Source organism: Monodon monoceros, unplaced genomic scaffold (assembly GCF_005190385.1).
Source record: "Monodon monoceros isolate NGI ecotype Baffin Bay Population unplaced genomic scaffold, NGI_Narwhal_1 Super_Scaffold_4, whole genome shotgun sequence".
Classification (NCBI taxonomy): domain Eukaryota; kingdom Metazoa; phylum Chordata; class Mammalia; order Artiodactyla; family Monodontidae; genus Monodon; species Monodon monoceros.
The window spans coordinates 55468080-55488904 of record NW_021703781.1 but is presented as its reverse complement, the minus strand read 5'-3'; the positions used below and the strand labels follow the sequence as shown (position 1 = coordinate 55488904).

Below are 20825 nucleotides of genomic sequence, written 5' to 3'. Positions count from 1 at the left end.
AGATCAGTAAATCTGAAGAAATAGCAATATGCAAAATAATGCACTACGAGAAAAAGGACTGGAAAAAATTGAATCATGCCTCAGTGACCCATGAGAAATAAGCAAGTGGTCCAACAAATGTATAATTTGGTATCCCATTAAGAAAACCAGGAGAGTGAGTGGGGAGAAAGCATATATTTTCCAAATATATTTGGAAATAACAGATACAATCCACACAAAAAATTTTTTTTAATATTTATTTATTTGGTTGCACCGGGTCTTAGTTGTGGCAGACAGGCTCCTTAGTTGCAGCTCGCCAGCTCCTTAGTTGTGGCATGCAAACTCTTAGTTGCTGCATGCATGTGGGATCTAGTTCCCTGACGAGGGATCAAACCTGGGCCCCCTGCAGTGGGAGAGCAGAGTCTTATCCACTGCACCACCAGGGAAGTCCCCCACACAAAAATATTAAAAGTTCCAGAAATACAAATATGTGGGTAAATATCTTTAAATCTTTCTCATTTAAAAAAAATTTTAGGGCTTCCCTGGTGGCGCAGTGGTTGAGAGTCCGCCTGCTGGTGCAGGGGACACTGGTTCGTGCCCCGGTCCGGGAAGATTTCACATGCCGTGAAGCAGCTGGGCCCATGAGCCATGGCCGCTGAGCCTGCACGTCTGGAGCCTGCGCTACGCAACAGGAGAGGCCACAACAGTGAGAGGCCCACGTACTGCAAAAAAAAAAAAAAAGACAAAGGACTTGAATAGACATTTCTCCAAAGAAAATACACAAATTGACAAAAAAAAAAACATTGACTCAACATCATTAGTCATTAGGAAAATAAAAGTCAAAACCATGAGATGCCCTTCACACCCGCTAGGATGGCAACAGAAAACAAAAACAAAAAAAACCCCAGAGCTATCTAGATACCTCAGGAAAAAAGCACGCCAGGAGATCCAGATAGACTGGAAGTATCTTTATCATCGAAGTCCTACCCAGTCTCAAAAGCTTTTGAAGCTACAATTAAAAACAAGACCAGAAAATAACAAGTTATGGTGAGGATGTGGAGAAACTGAAACCCTCATACACTGCTAGTGGGAATATGAAAAGTTCAGCCACTGTAGAAAGCAGCTTGGCAGTTCCTCAAAAAGTTAAATATAGAATTACCATGTGACCACTTCTAGCAGTTCCACTCCTGGGTATATTCCCCAAAGAAGTGAAAATACTCAAACAATTATATGTACAGACATGTTCACAGCAACCTTATTCACAATAACCAAAAGGCAGAAACAGCCTATACGTTCACCAACAAATGAACAGATAAATGAATTGTGGTATATACACACAATGGGATATTATTCAGCCATAAAAATGAAGTACTGATACAAGGTGAACCTCAAAAACATTGTGCTAATTAAAAGAAGCTATATACAAAAGATCACATATTGTATGATTCCATTTATATAAAATATCCCGAATAGGTGAATGCAGATTAGTGATTGCCAGGGCCTGGAGGAAGGGGGAAATGGACAGAAACTGCTTAATGAATAAGTTTTACTTGGATTGACGGAAACGTTTTGGAACTAGATAGAGGTGATGATTGCATAACATTGTGAATGTACTAAACGACACTATACTGTTTGCTTTAAACGGTTAATTTTACGTTATGTGAATTTCACCTCAATAATTTTTATTTTGGCCATGCCATGCAACTTGCGGGATCTTAGTTCCTTGACCAGGGATCAAACCTGGGCCCTGGCAGTGAAAGCACCGAGTCCTAACCACTGAACTGCCAGGGATTTCCCTCTAAATATTTCTAAATGCATATTGTACTCTCTAGAGCAACCACTAAAACAAAACAAAAGTACCTATTAAGCCAACAGAGGAGATAAAATGGAATACAAAAAATAAATAATCCAGGACTTCCCTGATGGTGCAGTGGTTAAGAATCCACCTGCCAATGCAGCAGACATGGGTTCGAGCCCTAGTCCAGGAAGATCCTACATGCCTCGGAGCAACTAAGCCCATGCACCACAACTAGTGAGCCTGCACTCTAGAGCCCGAGAGCCACTACTGAAGCCCACGTGCCTAGAGGCTGCGCTCCGCAACAAGTGAAGCCACCACAATGAGAAGCACGCACACTGCAACAAAGAGTAGCCCCCGCTCATCACAACTAGAGAAAGCCCGCATGCAGCAATGAAGACCCAACGCAGCCAAAAATAAATAAATTTATTTAATTATTTAAAAATAAAGTAAATAGTATAAAAACGTTCCAATAACTCAGGGCAAACATTCTTGAAAGAAATGGAAAGATAGAAAGTATTAGCAAAGAAATAACGGATATATATAAGAACCAAGCGGAAATATAAGAACTGAAAATAACTGAAATTTTTAAACTCATTGGACAGTCTCAGTAGCAGAATGGAGATTAGCAGACCAATATTCCTCATGAATATATAAGCAAAAGTCCTAAACTAAATACTAGCAAATAAAACCCAGCAACATATAAAAAGGATTATAAAACATGACCAAGTGGGATTTATCCCAGGTATACAAGGTGGCTGCCTTGAGCACTAAAGGTGTTCCAATGCCTGGCTCCATGTCTTTGTGGTGCCTGACATCTTCCCCTTTAGTTCCATGAGCTATCTCTGTACCCTTAAAATAGGTGCTCCTTCTTGCTTAAGGCGGAAATGAAACAATTTTTAACTTGAAATCACAAGTATTCAATTAAGAAAAAAGTGTAATTCTGAAATGAGTATTATCCCCAGAGTAGATACCATGGGAAGCTACACTTACTCCAACAATGTCATCAATGCTCAAAAAAAAATTTTTTTTAATTTAAGCATTCCAAAATGAAACTGGATTAATGTTATGAAAAGCAAGTGAGTCCCTGCCTTAAAGGAAATTATAATCTAGTAGAAAATTTAGATTTAAAGGCTCAGCCAACTTTAAACATTTATAACATTTATAAACATTGAAAAACACTAGATAAATTAGAATTTAAATATTACTAGTTTGATATCATTATTGTTAGCCCATATAAACTCACACTTTTCTTATAATCTTTGGATGCCTAGTCCAGCAGAAGTGTTCAAGAAATCCCTGGTGAAGTGAACTGTTGAATTATCATAACAACTGAGAATAGGTGTGACACTAATCCAGGAGTTAAGACACTAATCCAGGACAAGGTGCAGACTTGTACTCAAACCAACTGTAAGATCTTGAGCAGTTTCACTTAATTTCCATGTGCCTCAGCTTCTCCACTGGTAAAATAGAGTAGATTAAAATATTTCTAACAACATCTTGCAGCAATAAAATTCCATAATTCTATGATTTAAGTCTATCTTTAACACATCTAATATGGATTTTTTTAACAGTAATTACTAGTTTCGCTACAAAATCTGGCCTAAAGGGATGGAAATCCCTTTAAACAATAAGGTGAAGGGGGAGAGGAGGAAGCAGCTCCTGATGCTTATTTAGAACTGTTAGGATTCAAACCTGGTTGCTTTCTAAAATTTTATTCATTATTATTTATTAAGTATGCAATTAGTCAAATATAACACTCTGATAAACTAGAATTTTGCACAAATGCTTTAACATTCTAATAACTATGCATAAGTAGTAAATTATTCTTACTTGAATTCCTACTGCTGTGTAACGCAGAGTTACTAAGTACATAATTACATAAGAGAGCCACCCAACTTCCAAAGGAGCCATTCCAGTGAATTGTGTAAATAATATGCTTTAAAAAAACATAACCTCCTCACATATGAATTTAAATTTACCAGATATGGAGAAGCTGTGTACCTGTGAGACTAGAACACAGTCTTAAAAAGGCCTTCCTAATTATGAATTTACCAGAGAGATTAGAACGACCCAAAGCAAATTAATACATACTTCTTTTTCATAACTTTCTATAAAAACATTTTCACTATTCTGTTTCAGTACAGAAAACAAAAGATCTTAAAAGTTATTGGCTTAAGATAAGGACTCCAGAGTACAAGACTATGACCAAATTTTTCTAACATTGACATTCTGGTTTTCTTAATTACCAAATACTTGTGTTGTATTTTTCTTTCACTTGTATCAACATAAGTCCTGAATATTTGGTCTATGGCTGACTTTACTGTAAGACTGTTGAATTTGAATGAGTAAGAACAATTTTCTTTAAAAAAAAAATCACACAAAATATTCAACATTAGCAGGCAGCATGGCATCATAATACCTAGATGCCACATGTTTTCTGTACCAAAAAGTCATTTTTAAGACCCATCTACAGTAATCAACCAACTTAGTAAACAAATTTATGCATACAGCCAGGTGGTATCTTTATTCTCCCCATAACAGTACAAAAAGTAAGGTTGTTCACTTACATTTCTTTTGCTAATTATTAAAAATCACCTTATGCTAAGTAAGGAGAATTCCTATATTTTTGAAGTCATTTACTCGGTAAGAATAAAACTGCAATTATTCAGATTAGGTTTTACAAACTCAATCTCCTATACCTGTACTTAAAGGCCTTTTAAATCATGCCACAAAGAAATTATTTGGTTATACTGGCATTTCATTTTATTAAAATCAAGTCAAATTCCACTGCAATAAGCTCTAAGGGACTGTCCAAATTCTTTTATTGCACTAGAATTTATTGCATTAAATATTGTTTGAAATAACTAGGCCACCAGCTGAGGCCTGGGAATCATGGGGTTACACAACGATTTTTGATGATATGGGGTTGGCCTATACACAAGCTTCAAATGATCACAGTACTCATTGGGAGGATTTTAGGCTTTATGTATTTCTGAAAGAGAGAGGGAGGGGAGAAAGGGAAAAGAGAGGAAAAAGAAAAAGAAAGCTTGATTGCAACTAGAGGAGTAAACAGAAGTTGAAGCAGTCTTCCATTTTGATGAAAGGCATTTGCAACACTTTTTTTCCAGTATGGATTTACACATTTGTTCACAGCAGTTGCTATGACTCAACAGAGGACAGTATCATGTTAATAATCCACATATTAAGGCAGGCTGGCTGCCATATGAGCAATTAGCTCTTATCCCTCACTTCACAGGCAAAAAGAGCAAAAGAAGCCACAGAGTAAAATCCTTTGATTGGGAGGTGGAGGATGATGAGACAAATCCTCACACTGGACTTCTGGAACATCCCCCTCTCTACAGATATGTTTGCTCTAACAATGAGATCAAAAGGGAGTGCTCTCTGGAGTTTTCTTCTTAACTGAGAGGGAAACTCTCTTTATGAAAAGATCCCCTGATATCAAACGGTATTTCAACTACTACAAACCAAGTATCCCAGCCCTCCTTGGGTACTCCTTTATTTAACTTTTGTGTAGGAATAGAGAAAAGAAAACTACTTGCTCATTAGAAAGAGAATAAATGCCTACAAAAATAAATGGAACCACATTACATCTGACTTCCTGGGCACCACAGACCCATAGAGAAGAAACTCCTTTCCAGCAGTGTGTTTATTTCACTATTTGCAAATGGCTGGCTGACTGGCAGCTACAATATATGAAATAAATAACCATTTCAAAGATCAGGTGTCACGTTCCCTAGTAAGAAACAAAAATGAACATAATCTACCCTCCCCATTCAGTTTATGGAATTTAGCAGAATAGGTTTACTGGCTATCTGATTGCTTGATGCGTTTGTGAGGACATATTCTGTGATGGTGTGGTTATTATTTAGGTTAGATAAGAAATTCTTCCCCTTTCTCTCAGGACATCAGTATTAAGAGTTACATATTCACAAGAAGGTTCCAAAACTAATATTTCTGGAGCAAGTGAAATGTGACAAGAAATTGTGAACTGGGGAGTGATGAGTATAGCTAATTTTCTTTTTCTTCCAAGAAAATTAACTACCTGATCTTACAATCTAACTTAGCACAAGCCAAGATGCAAACTAGTAAATCTCAAATGCACATTGACATTTGATGTGATGATGACACTGTCCACTTTTAGACACCAATCTTAAAATCAGCACATCAGATTCTAATATAAAACGTTTTTACAGATTTACAAACTAGCCTCAAAAATTTCTGTTCCAAGATAAGCTAAGAGAAAGGGAGATTCAAATTCATGCATTGTTATATCCCAGTGCGCTACAATATCTAGGCATAACAGTATACAGGCACATATGGTAGGCTTTCATTTTCTAACTCCTTTACAAAATGTTAGCTAACTTGTTGAAGGAATCTTTGACGTGTTTGCTGGGTATCTGAACCATTTACTAGCCTAAGCTGTCTGATCTAAGTCACATGAGTCACATATGACCTACTACTACTAAATAACAGCATAAAGGGGATGAGTAGGGCTTCCCTGGTGGCGCAGTGGTTGAGAGTCCGCCTGCCGATGCAGGGGACACGGGTTCGTGCCCCGGTCCGGGAAGATCCCACATGCCGCGGAGCAGCTGGGCCCGTGAGCCATGGCCACGGAGCCTGTGCGTCCGGAGCCGGTGCTCCGCAACGGGAGAGGCCACAACAGTGAGAGGCCCGCATACCGCAAAAAAAAAAAGGGACGAGTATTTTACAAATCTTTCAAAACAAACAAAAAAACTCTAGTTCTCTCTTCTCTTTCCCCATCTTCTCTTTTTTAAAAAGAAGTTTCTGGGCTTCCCTGGTGGCGCAGTGGTTGGGAGTCCGCCTGCCGGTGCAGGGGACACGGGTTCGTGCCCCGGTCCGCGAGGATCCCACATGCCGCAGAGCAGCTGGGCCTGTGAGCCATGGCCGCTGAGCCTGCGCGTAAGAACTTTCTTCCCTATGCCTATACCAAAGGACAGATTCTAGTCAGGCAGAATCAAGCATTGTTTAAAGAGCCTATTTATGAAAATTAACTTATATTTAAGCAAGTCAACATTAATATTTGGATTTTGACTGAAAGTATTCAATGGATTACTTTAAAACACTGTTTTTATGGTCAGTCGATACTATCTCTCATAACTGACTTACATTCACACCACAGTTTCCAACTACAACACAAGAACATTAAATATAAAAACCTCTACTAAAAGGCAAAAGGGCAACGGCATTCATGTACTCATGCTCAGGTAGTGTTCAATTATTTGCAATTAAATGTGGAAGAAATATGGGAATTTCAACACCACAGTTTTTAGATCAACCCCTCAGTTTTATGGATATTTATAGCATGTGTCCAGTCTCGCAGAACTCCATCTTCCTCCACCCCATTTGTAATAGAAACTGCTCTTAAACCACTTTAACACATTGTTACTGAGATACTTCTTTTACACAGTACCTACCAAGCAGCAGATCAATACTCTAACACAGAGATTCCGATTCTATTACCACAAAAACCTGTGCAAACAGCCAGATGCTGAACAAAGAGCACAGCTTTCATTCCTAACATGTCTCCACTCCACTGGGAAGAAATATTTTGCTATGGTGGGCAAATAGAAGTTGGGAAAGAAATAATGGCATTTAAAATAATTAAGAAGCTTTGATTATAGAGAAAGTTTGAAGGATACAGCTAAAACAAATTTCACCTACAAGATGCTTATCGTTTATCACCAAACCCATCTGTTCATCTGCAGTCACAATGCTTCATTTGATGCTTTACAAATTGCCATGACATTACGCATTTATGTTGCAGTTCAACACTTAAGACTAAAATGATACAGAAAAGAGATTATAGAAAAGAATGAAAATAAAGCATTGGGTAAGAAATGAGGGAAAAGAGAAGGGAAAGAGGAGAAAAGGAAAACATTTTACTGTTCTTTTAAAGCCACTTTCAGTTAAAATTTTGTGACTTCAATTTCTTTCTAAATGTGCTACCAAAAAAGCTTTATTCACAAGCTTTTCATATAGTTATTGTATTTATCTTTCCTTCCTACCATTATGATCTGAGGCAATAAAACTGAGTTGAAATATAATTAGAAAGGACAGAGATCTGTCTATAAGCAATGATACTAGCAACTTGTGGCACCAGAGGGATTTAACTTCTGTCTAAAACCAATTCTCCCTGTCCTTTCTTACATTACATACTTCTGATTGACTAAGGCTACAGTACATCCTTTCTAGACCAGCTTTAATCATTTTCACAACTATGGTTGCTATGACAACAGGATGCAGCTTATCTGTGCTGTTTTCATTTTCTCCGTTTGAGTTGCCATAACAACACAATCATCCTGCCTTTCTCCAATATGTAACAACTTTCTCTTAGGATTGTATTCTTAAGGACACTGGACTTCCCCATGAAGAAAGTAACAAAATTTACATAAGAATTTTATTTAAGTAATAAAAAATCCATTTTAAAATCTTTTGAGGGAAGAGTTAATTTGATAGGAACTTTCATCATAAAAAAAAAAAATTTTTAAAAACCTGATACCTGAAACCTGAAACCTAAAGACTATCTACCATTAGCAGTGACTTACTTTTACACAGACTTCCCCAAGCAAAAGATAGCAATATCATCATGATTATGAGCTGTGGCAAACTGTTCATTAATACCTGTCCCAAGTAGAAAAATAAAGAATGAATACAGTTCTATACTGCATACTTTGCTGTGGTAATCCAACATCATTTGTTAGGAATACCAGAGCTCTAAGTAGTGGGCTTTATACTAGGTAAACTCCATTTTAAAATCTTTACCTTCAATTCAAGGCTTTCCATGGTAGTAGAATCCTGAAGAAGTTCATACACTTCAAATTCTTTTATAGTATAAATTGGGTATTTATAAAAACTCCTATTTATAGAAAAGATCAAAGAAAAGCATTTATTGTTCTAAATCGGCAACACAAATTTTTAAAAATATTTTGGCTACTAGATCGCCATATCCATTACTAGGACCATCATGTCAGTACATAAAAGTGTGTTTTTTTTTAAAAAAAACAACAGCTATCAATTGTTACAACCCTTTCTTGTACCAGTATTTCCTATAACAGGACTCCGTATATGCAAAAGGTTATTTTAATAGCTTAAATCACTAAATTTAGATCTTTTAAGCCCTTTGATCAGCTGACCAAGATACATTAAAATCTCTCCCATAGTGGGAATTCTATGGCGGTCCAGTGGTTAGGACTCCACGTTTCCACTGCAAAGGGCACGGGTTTGATCCCTGGTTGGGGACCTAAAATCCTGCAAGCCGAGCAGCACAGCCCAAAAAAAAATTCTCCCATAGTATAAATATCCATGAATATGTATATATATTTATTGCTTATAAACAAAACATGGAAATATTACTATTTGAGGAGAAAATATGCAAATGTTACTAATGTTACTAAGATCCCCCTTAGTTCCCTAAGGCATCTAAAAGATTATTTATAATATGTAGTATTTTTATAGGATTGAACTAATTTTCACATATTAATGTAACAAGACACATTTTAATGTTAATCACAGCTGAGATAATTTAATAAATTTTGTAGTTTGCAGTGAACTGAAAAAGATGATTTATTTAACCAAACCTGAGGATCATAGCAGGATCATTTTCTTAAGTTCATTTTTTAAAGAAAAGTTCCACCACTCTTCCAACCTCTGAAATAACAATTTAACAATTTGGTTTTTAGCCAGTTTTTTTTAAAGACTAAAGAGGAGAGGGTTGGCAAATGTAAACAGCAAAAATAATGACTGGATCAAGAACTGTTTTTGTTTTTTTTTTAATTAATTAATTTATTTATTTAGTTTTGGCTGAGTTGGGTCTTCATTGCTACGCGTGGGCTTTCTCTAGTTATGGCAAGCAGGGGCTACTCTTCGTTGCGGTGCGAGGGCTTCTCACCAGGGTGGCTTCTCTTGTTGTGGAGCATGGGCTCTAGGCATGCGGGCTCCAGTAGTTGCGGCATGGGGGCTCAGTAGTTGTGGCTTGCAGGCTCTAGAGCGCAGGCTCAGTAGTTGTGGCGTATGGGCTTAGTTGCTCCACAGCATGTGGGATCTTCCCAGACCAAGGCTGAATGAACCCTGACAGCGGATTCTTAACCACTGCACCACCAGGGAAGTCCAAGATCTTTTCTTCAGAATCTTTTCCATACAAGAAAATGAGAACTCCAAAACAATGATAATTAAAAAAAAAAAAAAAAAAAGGTAGCTAGAGCAAATGGGTAGTTACACTACTTAAAGGATTGGTTGAGAGAAGGGGAATGGCAGCACAGAGGGTACTGACAGAAAAGGAGAGAAACTAGCACCAAATGGATTCCAATCCTGGGCAACCTGGATAGACTCTCACATGAAAATGAAACCAACAAACTGGGCTAAAATCGTACACAAAAGCCCATCTCTCTCTAACCCTGCTTTCTTCTTTCCATAGTACTGGTAGGGAACCTCAAGAAAATCCTTTCTAAGGCTTAAACTCCCAAGTAACTGTTACCTTGCAATGACTTAATAAATTAGCTGAAGCCAGTAGGTCCTAGGCTATAAGCAAAATGATGTAATTCTATTATAGTGCAATAATGTGAATTTAGGTGCTAATGCTGTTGAAATTGGAGTCTCAAGACTGGATTTTTGTGATGCACTTTGATAGGATTGGTGAATTATCTGTGCATGTGTGGCTTGGCATTCTTGGTAACAGCCACGACTCATCCAGAATACCTCTCAAAAGACAGGCTCTGGCCTCATCACCAGGGCAGTCTGCTGCGAACAGACACGCATTCAGATCTATGCTATTGCTATCACACCTGCTGGAACTCACTGGTGGAATTGCTATTCCTGCCCTAATGTCTAGCCACGCACTGCATAGGGACTTGCAGGCTACTGGGACATGCCCCTACCAACTCTTCTCAAGAGTGTGCTATATCCTGTCCAAAGTGGTAAGAATTTTAACCCTTACTCTCTCCAGGTTAGGGCCTTCCTTATTTCTCTTCTCTGTTCCTAAGATAAGTAGTTATGCTCTACTCATAATTAGTGAGTCTGTGATCTCTGTGTGTTTGTAGAGAGGAGGAGAGTGGGGGAAGAACCTGCTTTTAGCTTTACTTTTGATACTACTGCGCTGGTCAAAGAGTTCGTTCAGATATATAATTGAGTATTTAAAAGGACCAAAAACCGTTATCTCATGAATAAACTAGTGTCCCCAATATAAGCAAAGTGAAGTCCACAAGCCAGGCGAACTGAATACTTCAAAATGGTACTTTTCCTGTGATTTTAAGAGGTAAGAATTCTATATATACACAAGATATCTAAATGTACTTCTACATTCCAAGGTACGATGTAGTGATTTATAAAGCTTAATTATATCAGTCACTGGCAATTGGATCTGGAAAGGTCCAATTTCCAAAACTTAAAAATAATTTTATTGCTATTTGAACCATTCTGAATAACTTTTCCAAATTGAAAGAACACATTATCATAAAAAAATAAGTTATCAGAGTCATCTTCTTTAATAAGAAATTATAATATACCTTTAGTCATCAATCTCCACCCCTAGCCCTACAAGAATATTAATCTTCCAAAGAGAATTGAAATGGAAACATCTTTTTGTCCAGCTAAACAATGTCCATATTCTGTAAAATCTTTAATTTATTTACTATAACATTAGAATAAAGGAAGACCTAGGTATGGATTCCAAAGCATATACTTAGTTTTAGAAGGGCACAACATACAGTAGAAGAAGTCTGCATTACACTGCTATGCTTGTTTTAAAGATTAGTTTTCTCATTCAAATGCCTTTCAATGATGTATGAAATTTGAAGAGAATGTGAAAGGCAAAGAACTCAATTCTACCATAAGGCATCTTCCTCCTATGTGTTAGACCAGTTGGTTTCCAAAGTGCACATGCCAGGAGGTAGGCAGGATGATCCTTTGGTGTACAGGGGGAAAAAAATTAAACTTCTATTAAAATTAATTTGATATTAAAAAGAAATTAATGTTTTCTGATTTTTATAATATAGACTGACACTTGTTCCCTCATTTAAAAAAAAATAAGTTCATCTGTGTCATCTTTCTTTTAGATTCTGCGTATAAGTGCTATCATATGATATTTGTCTTTCTCTGACTTACTTCACTTAGTATGATAATCTCCAGGTCTATCCATGTTGCTGCAAATGGCATTATTTCATTCTTTTTAATGGCTAAGTAATATTCCATTGTATATATGTACCACATCTTTATCCACTCATCTGTCAATGGACATTTAGGTTGCTTCCACGTCTGTAAACAGTACTACAATGAACACTGGGGTGCATGTATCCTTTTGGACCATGTTTTTCTCCAGATATATGCCCAGAAGTGGGACTGCTGGATCATATGGTAACTCTATTTTTAGGGTTTTTAAAATTTTTTTTTTTTTTTTAGTTTTTTAAGGAACCTCCATATTGTTCTCCATAGTGGCTGTACCAATTTACATTCCCACCAACACTGTAGGAGGGTTTCCTTTTCTCTACACCCTCTCCATCATTTACTGTTTATATAATAGATTTTTTGATGATGGCCATTCTGACTGGTGTGAGGTGGTATTTCATTGTAGTTTTAATTTGTATTTCTCTAATAATTAGAGATGTCAAGCATCTTTTTCATGTGTCTACTGACCATCTGTATGTCTTCTTTGGAGAAATGTCCATTCAGGTCTTCTGCCCATTTTTTTATTGGGTTGTTTGTTTTTTGGATATCGAGCCACATGAGCTGTTTGTAAATTTTAGAGACTAATTCCTTGTCAGTCGCATCGTTTGAGACTATTTTCTCCCATTCTGTGGGTTGTCTTTTCATTCTGTTTATGGTTTCCTTTGCTGTACAAAAGCTTTTGAGTTTAATTATGTCCCATTTGTTTATTTTTGTTATTATTTCCATTACTCTGGGAGATGAACTGAAAAAGATACTGCTGCAATTTATTTCAAAGAGCGTTCTGCCTGTGTTTTCCTCTAAGAGTTTTATAGTACCCGGTCTTACATATAGGTCTTTAATCCATTTTCAGTTTATTTTTGTGGTGGTGTTTAAGAATGACTCCCAAGACTGAACCAGGACGAAACAGAAAATATGAACAGACCAATCATAAGTCCTGAAATTGAAACTGATTAAAACTCTTCCAACAAACAAAAGTCCAGGACCAGATGGCTTCACAGGTGAATTCTATCAAACATTTAGAGACGAGCTAACACCCATCCTTCTCAAACTCTCCCAAAAAACTGCAGAGGAAGAAACACTCCCAACCTCATTCTATGAGGCCACCGTCACCCTGATACCAAAACCAGACAGATATTACAAAAAAAGAAAATTACAGGCCAGTAACATTGATGAACATAGACGCAAAAATCCTCAACAAAATACTACCAAACAGAATCCAACAACACATTAAAAGGATCATACACCATGATCAAGTGGGGTTTATCCCAGGGATGCAAGGAGTCTTTAATATACGCAAATCAATGTGATACACCATATTAACAAATTAAAGAAGAAAAACCATATGATCATCTCAATAGATGCAGAAAAAGCTTTTGACAAAATTCAACACCCATTTATGATAAAAACTCTCCAGAAAGTGGGCATAGAGGGAACCTACTTCAACATAATAAAGGCCATATATGACAAACCTACAGCTAACATCATACTCAATGGCGAAATGCTGAAAGCATTTCCTCTAAGATCAGGAACAAGACAAGGATGCCCACTCTCTCCACTTTTATTCAACATAGTTTTGGAAGTCCTAGCCACAGCAATCAGAAAAGAAAAAGAAATAAAAGCAATCCAAATTGGAAAAGAAGAAGTAAAGCTGTCACTGTTTGCAGATGACATGATGCTATACATAGAGAATCCTAAAGATGCCACCAGAAAACTACTAGAGCTAATCAATGAATTTGGTAAAGCTGCAAGATACAAAATTAATGCACAGAAATCTCTTGCATTTCTATACACTAACAACGAAAGATCAGAAAGAGAAATTAAGGAAACAACTCCATTCACCACTGCAACAAAAAGAATAAAATACCTAGGAATAAACCTACCTAAGGCGGTAAAAGACCTGTACTGTGAAAACTGTAAGATGCTGATGAAAGAAATCGAAGACGACACAAACAGATGGAAAGATATACCATATGCTTGGATTGGAAGAATCAATAATGTGAAAATGACTATACTACCCAAGGCAATCTATAGATTCAATGCAATCCCTATCAAACTACCAATGGCATTTTTCACAGAACTAGATCAAAAAATTTTTTTAATTTGTATGGAGACACAAAAAAGACCCCAAATAGCTAAAGCAATCTTGAGAAAGAAAAACAGAGCTGGAGGAATCAGGCTGTCTTCAGACTATACTACAAAGCTACAGTCATCAAAAGTGTGGTACTGGCACAAAAACAGAAATATACATCAATGGAACAGGTCAGAAAGCCCAGAAAGAAACCAATGCACCTATGGTCAATTAATCTACGACAAAGGAGGCAAGACTATACAATGGAGAAAAGACAGTCTCTTCAATAAATGGTGATGGGAAAACTGGACAGCTACATGTAAAAAAATGAAGCTAGAACATTCTTTAACACCATACACAAAAAATGGTTCCATCATTTGATCTGATATTAGACAGTCAAATGTGTCACCTACGAACCAACTGTTCCACTGGCAGACTGGGAGTTCCATAATACAAAGGGGTTGGCAGTTATGGCCCCTCATTCGTTCATTGTTTTTTGATTATTTTTTCTACTTTTCAAATTTGTTCTAATTAAAAAAAAAAAAAAAAACCTCACTTAGAGACGTCCCTGGTGGTCCAGTGGCTAAGACTCTGTGCTCCCAGTGCAGGGGGCCCAGGTTCAATCCCTGGTCAGGGAACTAGATCCCACATGCCACAACCAAGAGTTCACATACTGCAACTAAAAAAAAAGATCCTGCCTGTTGCCACAAAGATCCAGCACTCAGCAACGAACATCCCACGTGCCGCAACTAAGACCTGGCACAGCCAAATTTAAAAAAAAAAAAAAAAAAGCTCATTTATGAAAAATTATCATATGGACATCAAAACTGAAAAACAGTGTTGTTAGATTTACTTCCTACAATGACTTCATGAGGTAGGATGTGTGGTTTATCATTACCCCTGTTTTACAAGGTGAGAAATAGGAAGAAAGTATAGACAGGAAACAGAACCAAGGGCTAAGGAACTCCAGCATTTGTCTAAGGGTCAAATGGTTATTAAACCATCTGGCTCAAGAGAGTGCTCTTTCATTATACACCATTGCCTCTTAACATTTAAAAAACAAAACAAACAAACAAAAAAGCCATCTTCCCTACCAAAGGTTTTCAAATTTTAGTATTTAATCCATGGTAGGTGTCTTCTAGGTGAGTTCTAGAAAACTCCTTATAGAATCTAATTTAAACTAATCTCCAAGAAACAAGAAAAAGTGGTGGCCTCCGGGGAGGGAAAATAAATGCTACAAAGATGAGTAAAGAGATTTTCTGATATATACCCTTTTGTATTTTTTGAATTTTGTACTGTGTTGCATGTTTTACATATTCAAAAACAATATTTTTATAACTCCATATTTTGATTTCTATCAATAGTTAACTTCTATATATCAAGGCTTATTATAAAGCTATGTGAATAACGCTGCATGGTACTGATACAGGGATAAATAAATAGAAAAGTATACAGAATAATGAATCCAAAATCAAACCAATGCATGTAAGGACATGATTTATGAAGGAGGTAGCTCTGCAGATCAGTGGAGAATACATATTCTTCCAGTAGATGATGCTTGGGACACTGGAAATCCATATGGAAAAAAATGAAATGAAATTCCTTCCTCACAAACGCAAAGATCAATTCTAGAGAGACTAACATTCTAAATGTAAAAGGCAAAACTATCAAGCTTCTAGTGGAAAATATGAGACTATTTTCATAATCTTAGGGTAGAAAAGGCTTTCTTAAAGAAGTCATAGAAGCACTAATTAAACACCCACACACACACCCTTCAATTCATCTATCAATCACATCCAGTGGAAGAAACACAAGCTCAACCACAAACAAAACAAAAAGAGTCAAAAGTTAACCAACTAGGCTCTGATTAGGAAAATGTGGGCTCTAATCCAGGCTGTCATCAACTGTAACCTTGAACAAGTCACATGACCTCTTTGGGTCTCAGTTTGCACTTTTTTTTTTTAAGTAGAAGTGTTATATAACTTTTATTTTATATATGTCCACAGATGCTTGTATAACATACAATGACTACTTCTGAAGCTCATAGTGTTTTTTTCCATGGCACAAAGAGACAGAAAGGTTAGTGACACACACATGTTACAATGACTCTGGGTGGAGACCTAGAGAGCACACATTCCAGAGGGAGGGCCGTGGTACCTGCACAGTGACTGCCCCACTAAACCACTGCAGGAGGACAATGGAGCGGCGAGGCCCGAACCATTGTGGGCAGAGGCACCCAGTCACCACAATCAAATGACTTATTTGAAAAAAACCTCATTACGAGGGACCCAAAGCTGTTCTGCTTTTTCCATTTTAAGTTATTACAGTGTAATAAAACTTCACTCTTTACCAAATCTTAGGCCAGTGTTTTACTTGGATGGTTCTTAAATACAAATATTGACTTTTGTTTGCCCTTAGTGCTCACATAAGAAATCAGTTCCTTGTAAAATATGTCTGATAACAGAGCTTGGACCAGCCCACACTTTGTCATTGTCAGCTCATGGCTGTATGCAACTAACAGTATCACTCACCATGGAATGTTTCAAGAACTTGTTCATATCCCAGGGAAGCAAAGACTATAAACTACAAGTGCAAAGTTGGAGGAAATGTGAAAGTAGAGAGACAGCCAGAAACGTTTGGTCATAAGGTGTAGAAGCCCCAGCTAATCAGACTGTTCCACAAAGTTACTCTTCACATAAACATTTAAAAAAAAGAACTTACATGATGGCTTTTCCATTCCTACAGAAAACATCACAACTGACATTCACTTTAATTTTCTAAAAAAGTTCAACCCAAACAGCAGGGTTGGTGTTTAAAACTTAAACTGTATAAAATATTTACAAAACATTATTTAAGTCCCAGCCTTAGCACTTAATAAAATCCAAATGGCCTAATATGAAAGTTTCCCACACAACAGTTTAAAAAGCATCTACCTGATACATGATTTTTAGGTTCGGTCATGATTCTTTTAAAGTTTTATTGTAGGCTTTGTTGCTGGATACAAAATAAAGGCATACAACTGTCACAAGTAAGGCAGGATGTACAAAGTATGAGCAGTAAAAACCATTTCAAAATATAAACTCGTTTTTTTGGAACACACTCTATCAAAGGCTGCCTGTATTCATAGTTTTGGCATAAAACAGTAACGTTTCCCTCGAAGAGCAGACAAAACCCATCCTGGGCTTCCCTGGTGGCGCAGTGGTTAAGAATCCGCCTGCCAATGCAGGGCACACGGGTTCAAGCCCTGGTCCAGGAAGATCCCACATGCCGCGGAGCAATGAAGCACATGCGCCACAACTACTAAGCCTGCGCTCTAGAGCCGCGAGCCACAACTACTGAGCCTGTGTGCCACAGCTACTGAAGCCCGCACGCCTGGAGCCTGTGCTCCGCAACAAGAGAAGCCACCGCAATGAGAAGCCTGCACACCACAACGAAGAGCAGCCCCTGCTCGCCGCAACTAGAGAAAGCCCGCGCACAGCAATGAAGACTCAACACAGCCAAAAATGAACAAATAAATTTATATTTTAAAAAAAAGCCCATCCATACTTTAACACACAACCGAATCTCCTTGGAACTACTCTACCAGCCTAGTCTCAACCACCCACATTCGTCACCACTCCCCCTGTGCGTCATGGACACAGAGGAGACAGGGAGGTAGGTAACCGAGAACGTCCGTCCCACACAAGCGCCGTGCAGACAGCAGGGATCCAGTGCGGGCCACCCAGGCCCCACGGGCACACATCCTCATCCACAGTCGCACGCGTCCCTTAAACTAACATGAACACACACACTGACTGGACCCAAAGGGATCTGCATGTCCTCTTGGTCTACTCGCTGAAGGCCGCTCCACACTGTGTAAGAATCAGAGGCAGAGACAGGAAGGGATCTCCAGGTGACAGCTACATTGACAGCAGGCGAGCCATCCTGAGGCTGCTGGTGTGAGCGGTGGTCCTGTCTGAACGCCAGAACAGAGTCTGGGGCCGTGTTTAATTTCTTCTAAGCAAAGGGCAGGGCATCCGCTGGGGGCAGTAAGCCCCGCTTAACGGGGCAGAAGGCCGAGGAGGAAGGAATGGAGCCCACCGGGCAGTGGTTTGTGCACTATGCCTGTGAGCAGGCCAGGCAGCCTTCCCAGGATGGAGTGGGTCAACAAGGAGGGCAGCAGAAGGGGCAGCTTTGCCCTTGGTCAGACCCTGCAGGGTCCCAACAAGCACCAGACCACAGATCAGCTGAAGGGACAACAGGCCTGCCCCTTCAACAGATCTGGGCAATGTAGATCCGCTCCCGCTCGTCATCCTCGTCCAGGTGGTGGGAGCAACCGGCCACCCCACCTGTGGCCTCCAGAAGCGCGCTGTCAGGTCCCCGGTCATCCTGGGCCTCATAAAGCAAAATATTCAGGGTCTCATAGATCCGGGCTTCGGGGAACTCCACCTTGGTCTGTTTCTTCTCCGTGGTGTAGACGATAGAGGTACAGCAGACTTCAGCGATCCTGTGGCCCTGGCTGTAGAAGGACCAGCAGCAGATTTCATCCCCAATGACATCCTTTATGAACAGGACCCTTCCATCAAAGCACAGAGACAGTTTATCAAACAGTTCGATGTTCTTCAACATATTGTCGTCAGAATTGCTGGTATACGAGTATTTGTTGTTACTTCTGTTGTAGGGCAACTTCACGGCTGGCTTACTTGAAGTCACTATAAGTTTCTGTTCTTCCTTGGATGAGGTGATAATAGGAACTCTGCAGAAAGGCTCATAAGTATCTTTGTTTTGCAGGGCTGCCTGGAACTCTTCCACCAGGCCCTGGACCAGGTAGTACTTGGCTTCTTCCTGCAGCTCCTCAATCTCCCGGTGGCTCTCGGGCAAGGGGACCGCCCCGTCACAAAGGTAATTGAGTATCGTACCACAGAGCTTCCCACACTGGTCAATGAGGATCCAGCCTTCACTGTCCGTGAGCATCTCTATGCACCTGCTGAACACGGCCTTCAGCCTAGTGTCCTGCTTGGTCAGTGTCTGCATGGTGGTGTAGTACAGGGCTCCGCCCACGTTCAGCTTCATGTACTTGGATCTGGGGCTCGTGCCCTTGAACGAAGTGGTGCGGGTCGCAGCCACTGGTACTGCTGAGCTCACCACACTTTCTCCTGATATCTCTTCCATGAAAAGCTGGAGGACACTGGAGTCTCCAAACCCGGACTGAGAGACACAGGAAACACCCAGCTCGCATGAGCCTGGGGCGGAGGCGAGGCCTTCGCTCATTTTTAAAAGGAAGAAGTCATAGTCTATGATTCAAACAAGGCCTTTTGCCCAAAGTGTACTACTACTGATCTAAAATGGCCGCAAACCACTGTTTTTTGAATGAGCTAAGTAGGTGGACAGATTCCCAGTGTTGATACCTTAAGAGGATGAAGAAAAAGGGAAGACGATGTTTCCCAGCCCTCCCAGAGCTGAAGAGTATAAATAACTGAACATGCTGACAGTGTTTAAGGCTCACCGTGATACAAAAGAGTGTATTCCAAATCTCCTAGATGTAAAGTGCACTTACTAGGGTAAATTGACGTTGCTGGGCATTTGCTTGGTCATACTCTTTCTTTAATAAAACTGATAAAAGTAGAAACAGCATGGAAATATCAGTAGGATAGCAAATAAAGTATTAAGTGTAACTATCCATATATCCCTGACAAGTAAAATTCTATCATCACAGATAGGGATAAATTGTGGCTGCTTGCCTGGGTGGCTAGGGGGATTAGAAAATTAAGAACAGGACATTCCAGTAGGATGTTTGACACCCACCAGTCAAGTCTGTACCCTTTTTCCTGATACTACCAAATAACATAATATTTCATTAGCTTCTCAAAATGCCATTTTATGATGAAGCTCAGACCTGATAGTCATACCCTTATTAAAGTCACAACTACTTATGTTGAAATGGTAATTATCAACAACAAATTTTAAATTAAAATACATTATGTAACAACACTAAAATAAGGCTAGATCGGGACCCATGGATAGGATTCAAGGATCTCTGAACCTCTTGAAATCATGTACAAAAGGTATACTCATGTGCATGTCTGGGGAGAGTATCTCATGACATACAAAAGATTTTCAGTGAGGTCCATGAACAAAAAAGTTTATGAAGCTTCGACTTAGATAACCCCTCTAGACTCAAAGCCCACACAAAATTAGTGACATCTCAGTCAAAGCAAATAACTGACCCACTTATTAAGGAAGTAGAACTTTGTCTCCTTCTGATTCATGGCATTTTCTCTTAATCCAAGTTCAATAAAAGTCAGTCTCACTTTAAAATAAAAATTTTTTAAACTTCATGGCTTCAATTAAGCAATTAAAACTTCAGCCCAATAGTGCCCTCCAGGGTTTCCCTGGTGGCGCAGTGGTTAAGAATCCGCCTGCCAATGCAGGGGACACGGGTTCAAGCCCTGGTCCGGGAAGATCCCACATGCCGCGGAGAAACTACGCCCGTGCGCCACAACTATTGAAGCCCGCACGCCTAGAGCCCATGCTAGGCAACAAGAGAAGCCACCGCAATGAGAAGCAGGCGCACCGCAACATAGAGTAGCCCCCACTCGCTGCAACTAGAGAAAGCCCACGTGCATCAATGAAGACCCAGTGCAGCCAAAAATAAAAAAATAGTGCCCTCCAATTTCAAAACTCAAATTTTAACTACAATATATTCTATTTCTCAATAAGAAAGAGAATCTCTTCTTTAATCCTTTCTACCAGGCATCATTCTTTCTAGGTTCTGGGTACATTTTCACATCAATTGAAAAC

At 39.0% G+C, this 20825-nt stretch overlaps 1 protein-coding gene and 1 pseudogene across 10 annotated transcripts in view; both read right to left on the bottom strand.

Moving 5' to 3' along the window:
* The window catches only part of BTRC (beta-transducin repeat containing E3 ubiquitin protein ligase), a 182111-nt gene that overhangs the window by 138421 nt on the left and 22865 nt on the right, over window positions 1–20825 (bottom strand). For 3 of the 9 annotated variants that reach the window (XM_029245094.1, XM_029245095.1, XM_029245098.1), the window contains exon 1: window positions 902–1201. The exons of 4 other annotated variants lie outside the window; for them this stretch is intronic. In XM_029245094.1, coding sequence (XP_029100927.1) covers window positions 902–955 — 54 coding nt within the window. In that variant the 5' untranslated portion in view covers window positions 956–1201. Of the gene's footprint in view, window positions 1–901; window positions 1202–20825 lie in introns of those variants that run through there. 2 more of the 9 variants (XR_003797006.1, XR_003797005.1) reach the window with 1 other exon arrangement.
* LOC114908683 lies at window positions 17587–19308 on the bottom strand (annotated as a pseudogene). The gene has a single exon (XR_003797007.1). The product of XR_003797007.1 is annotated as a BTB/POZ domain-containing adapter for CUL3-mediated RhoA degradation protein 3 pseudogene (transcript).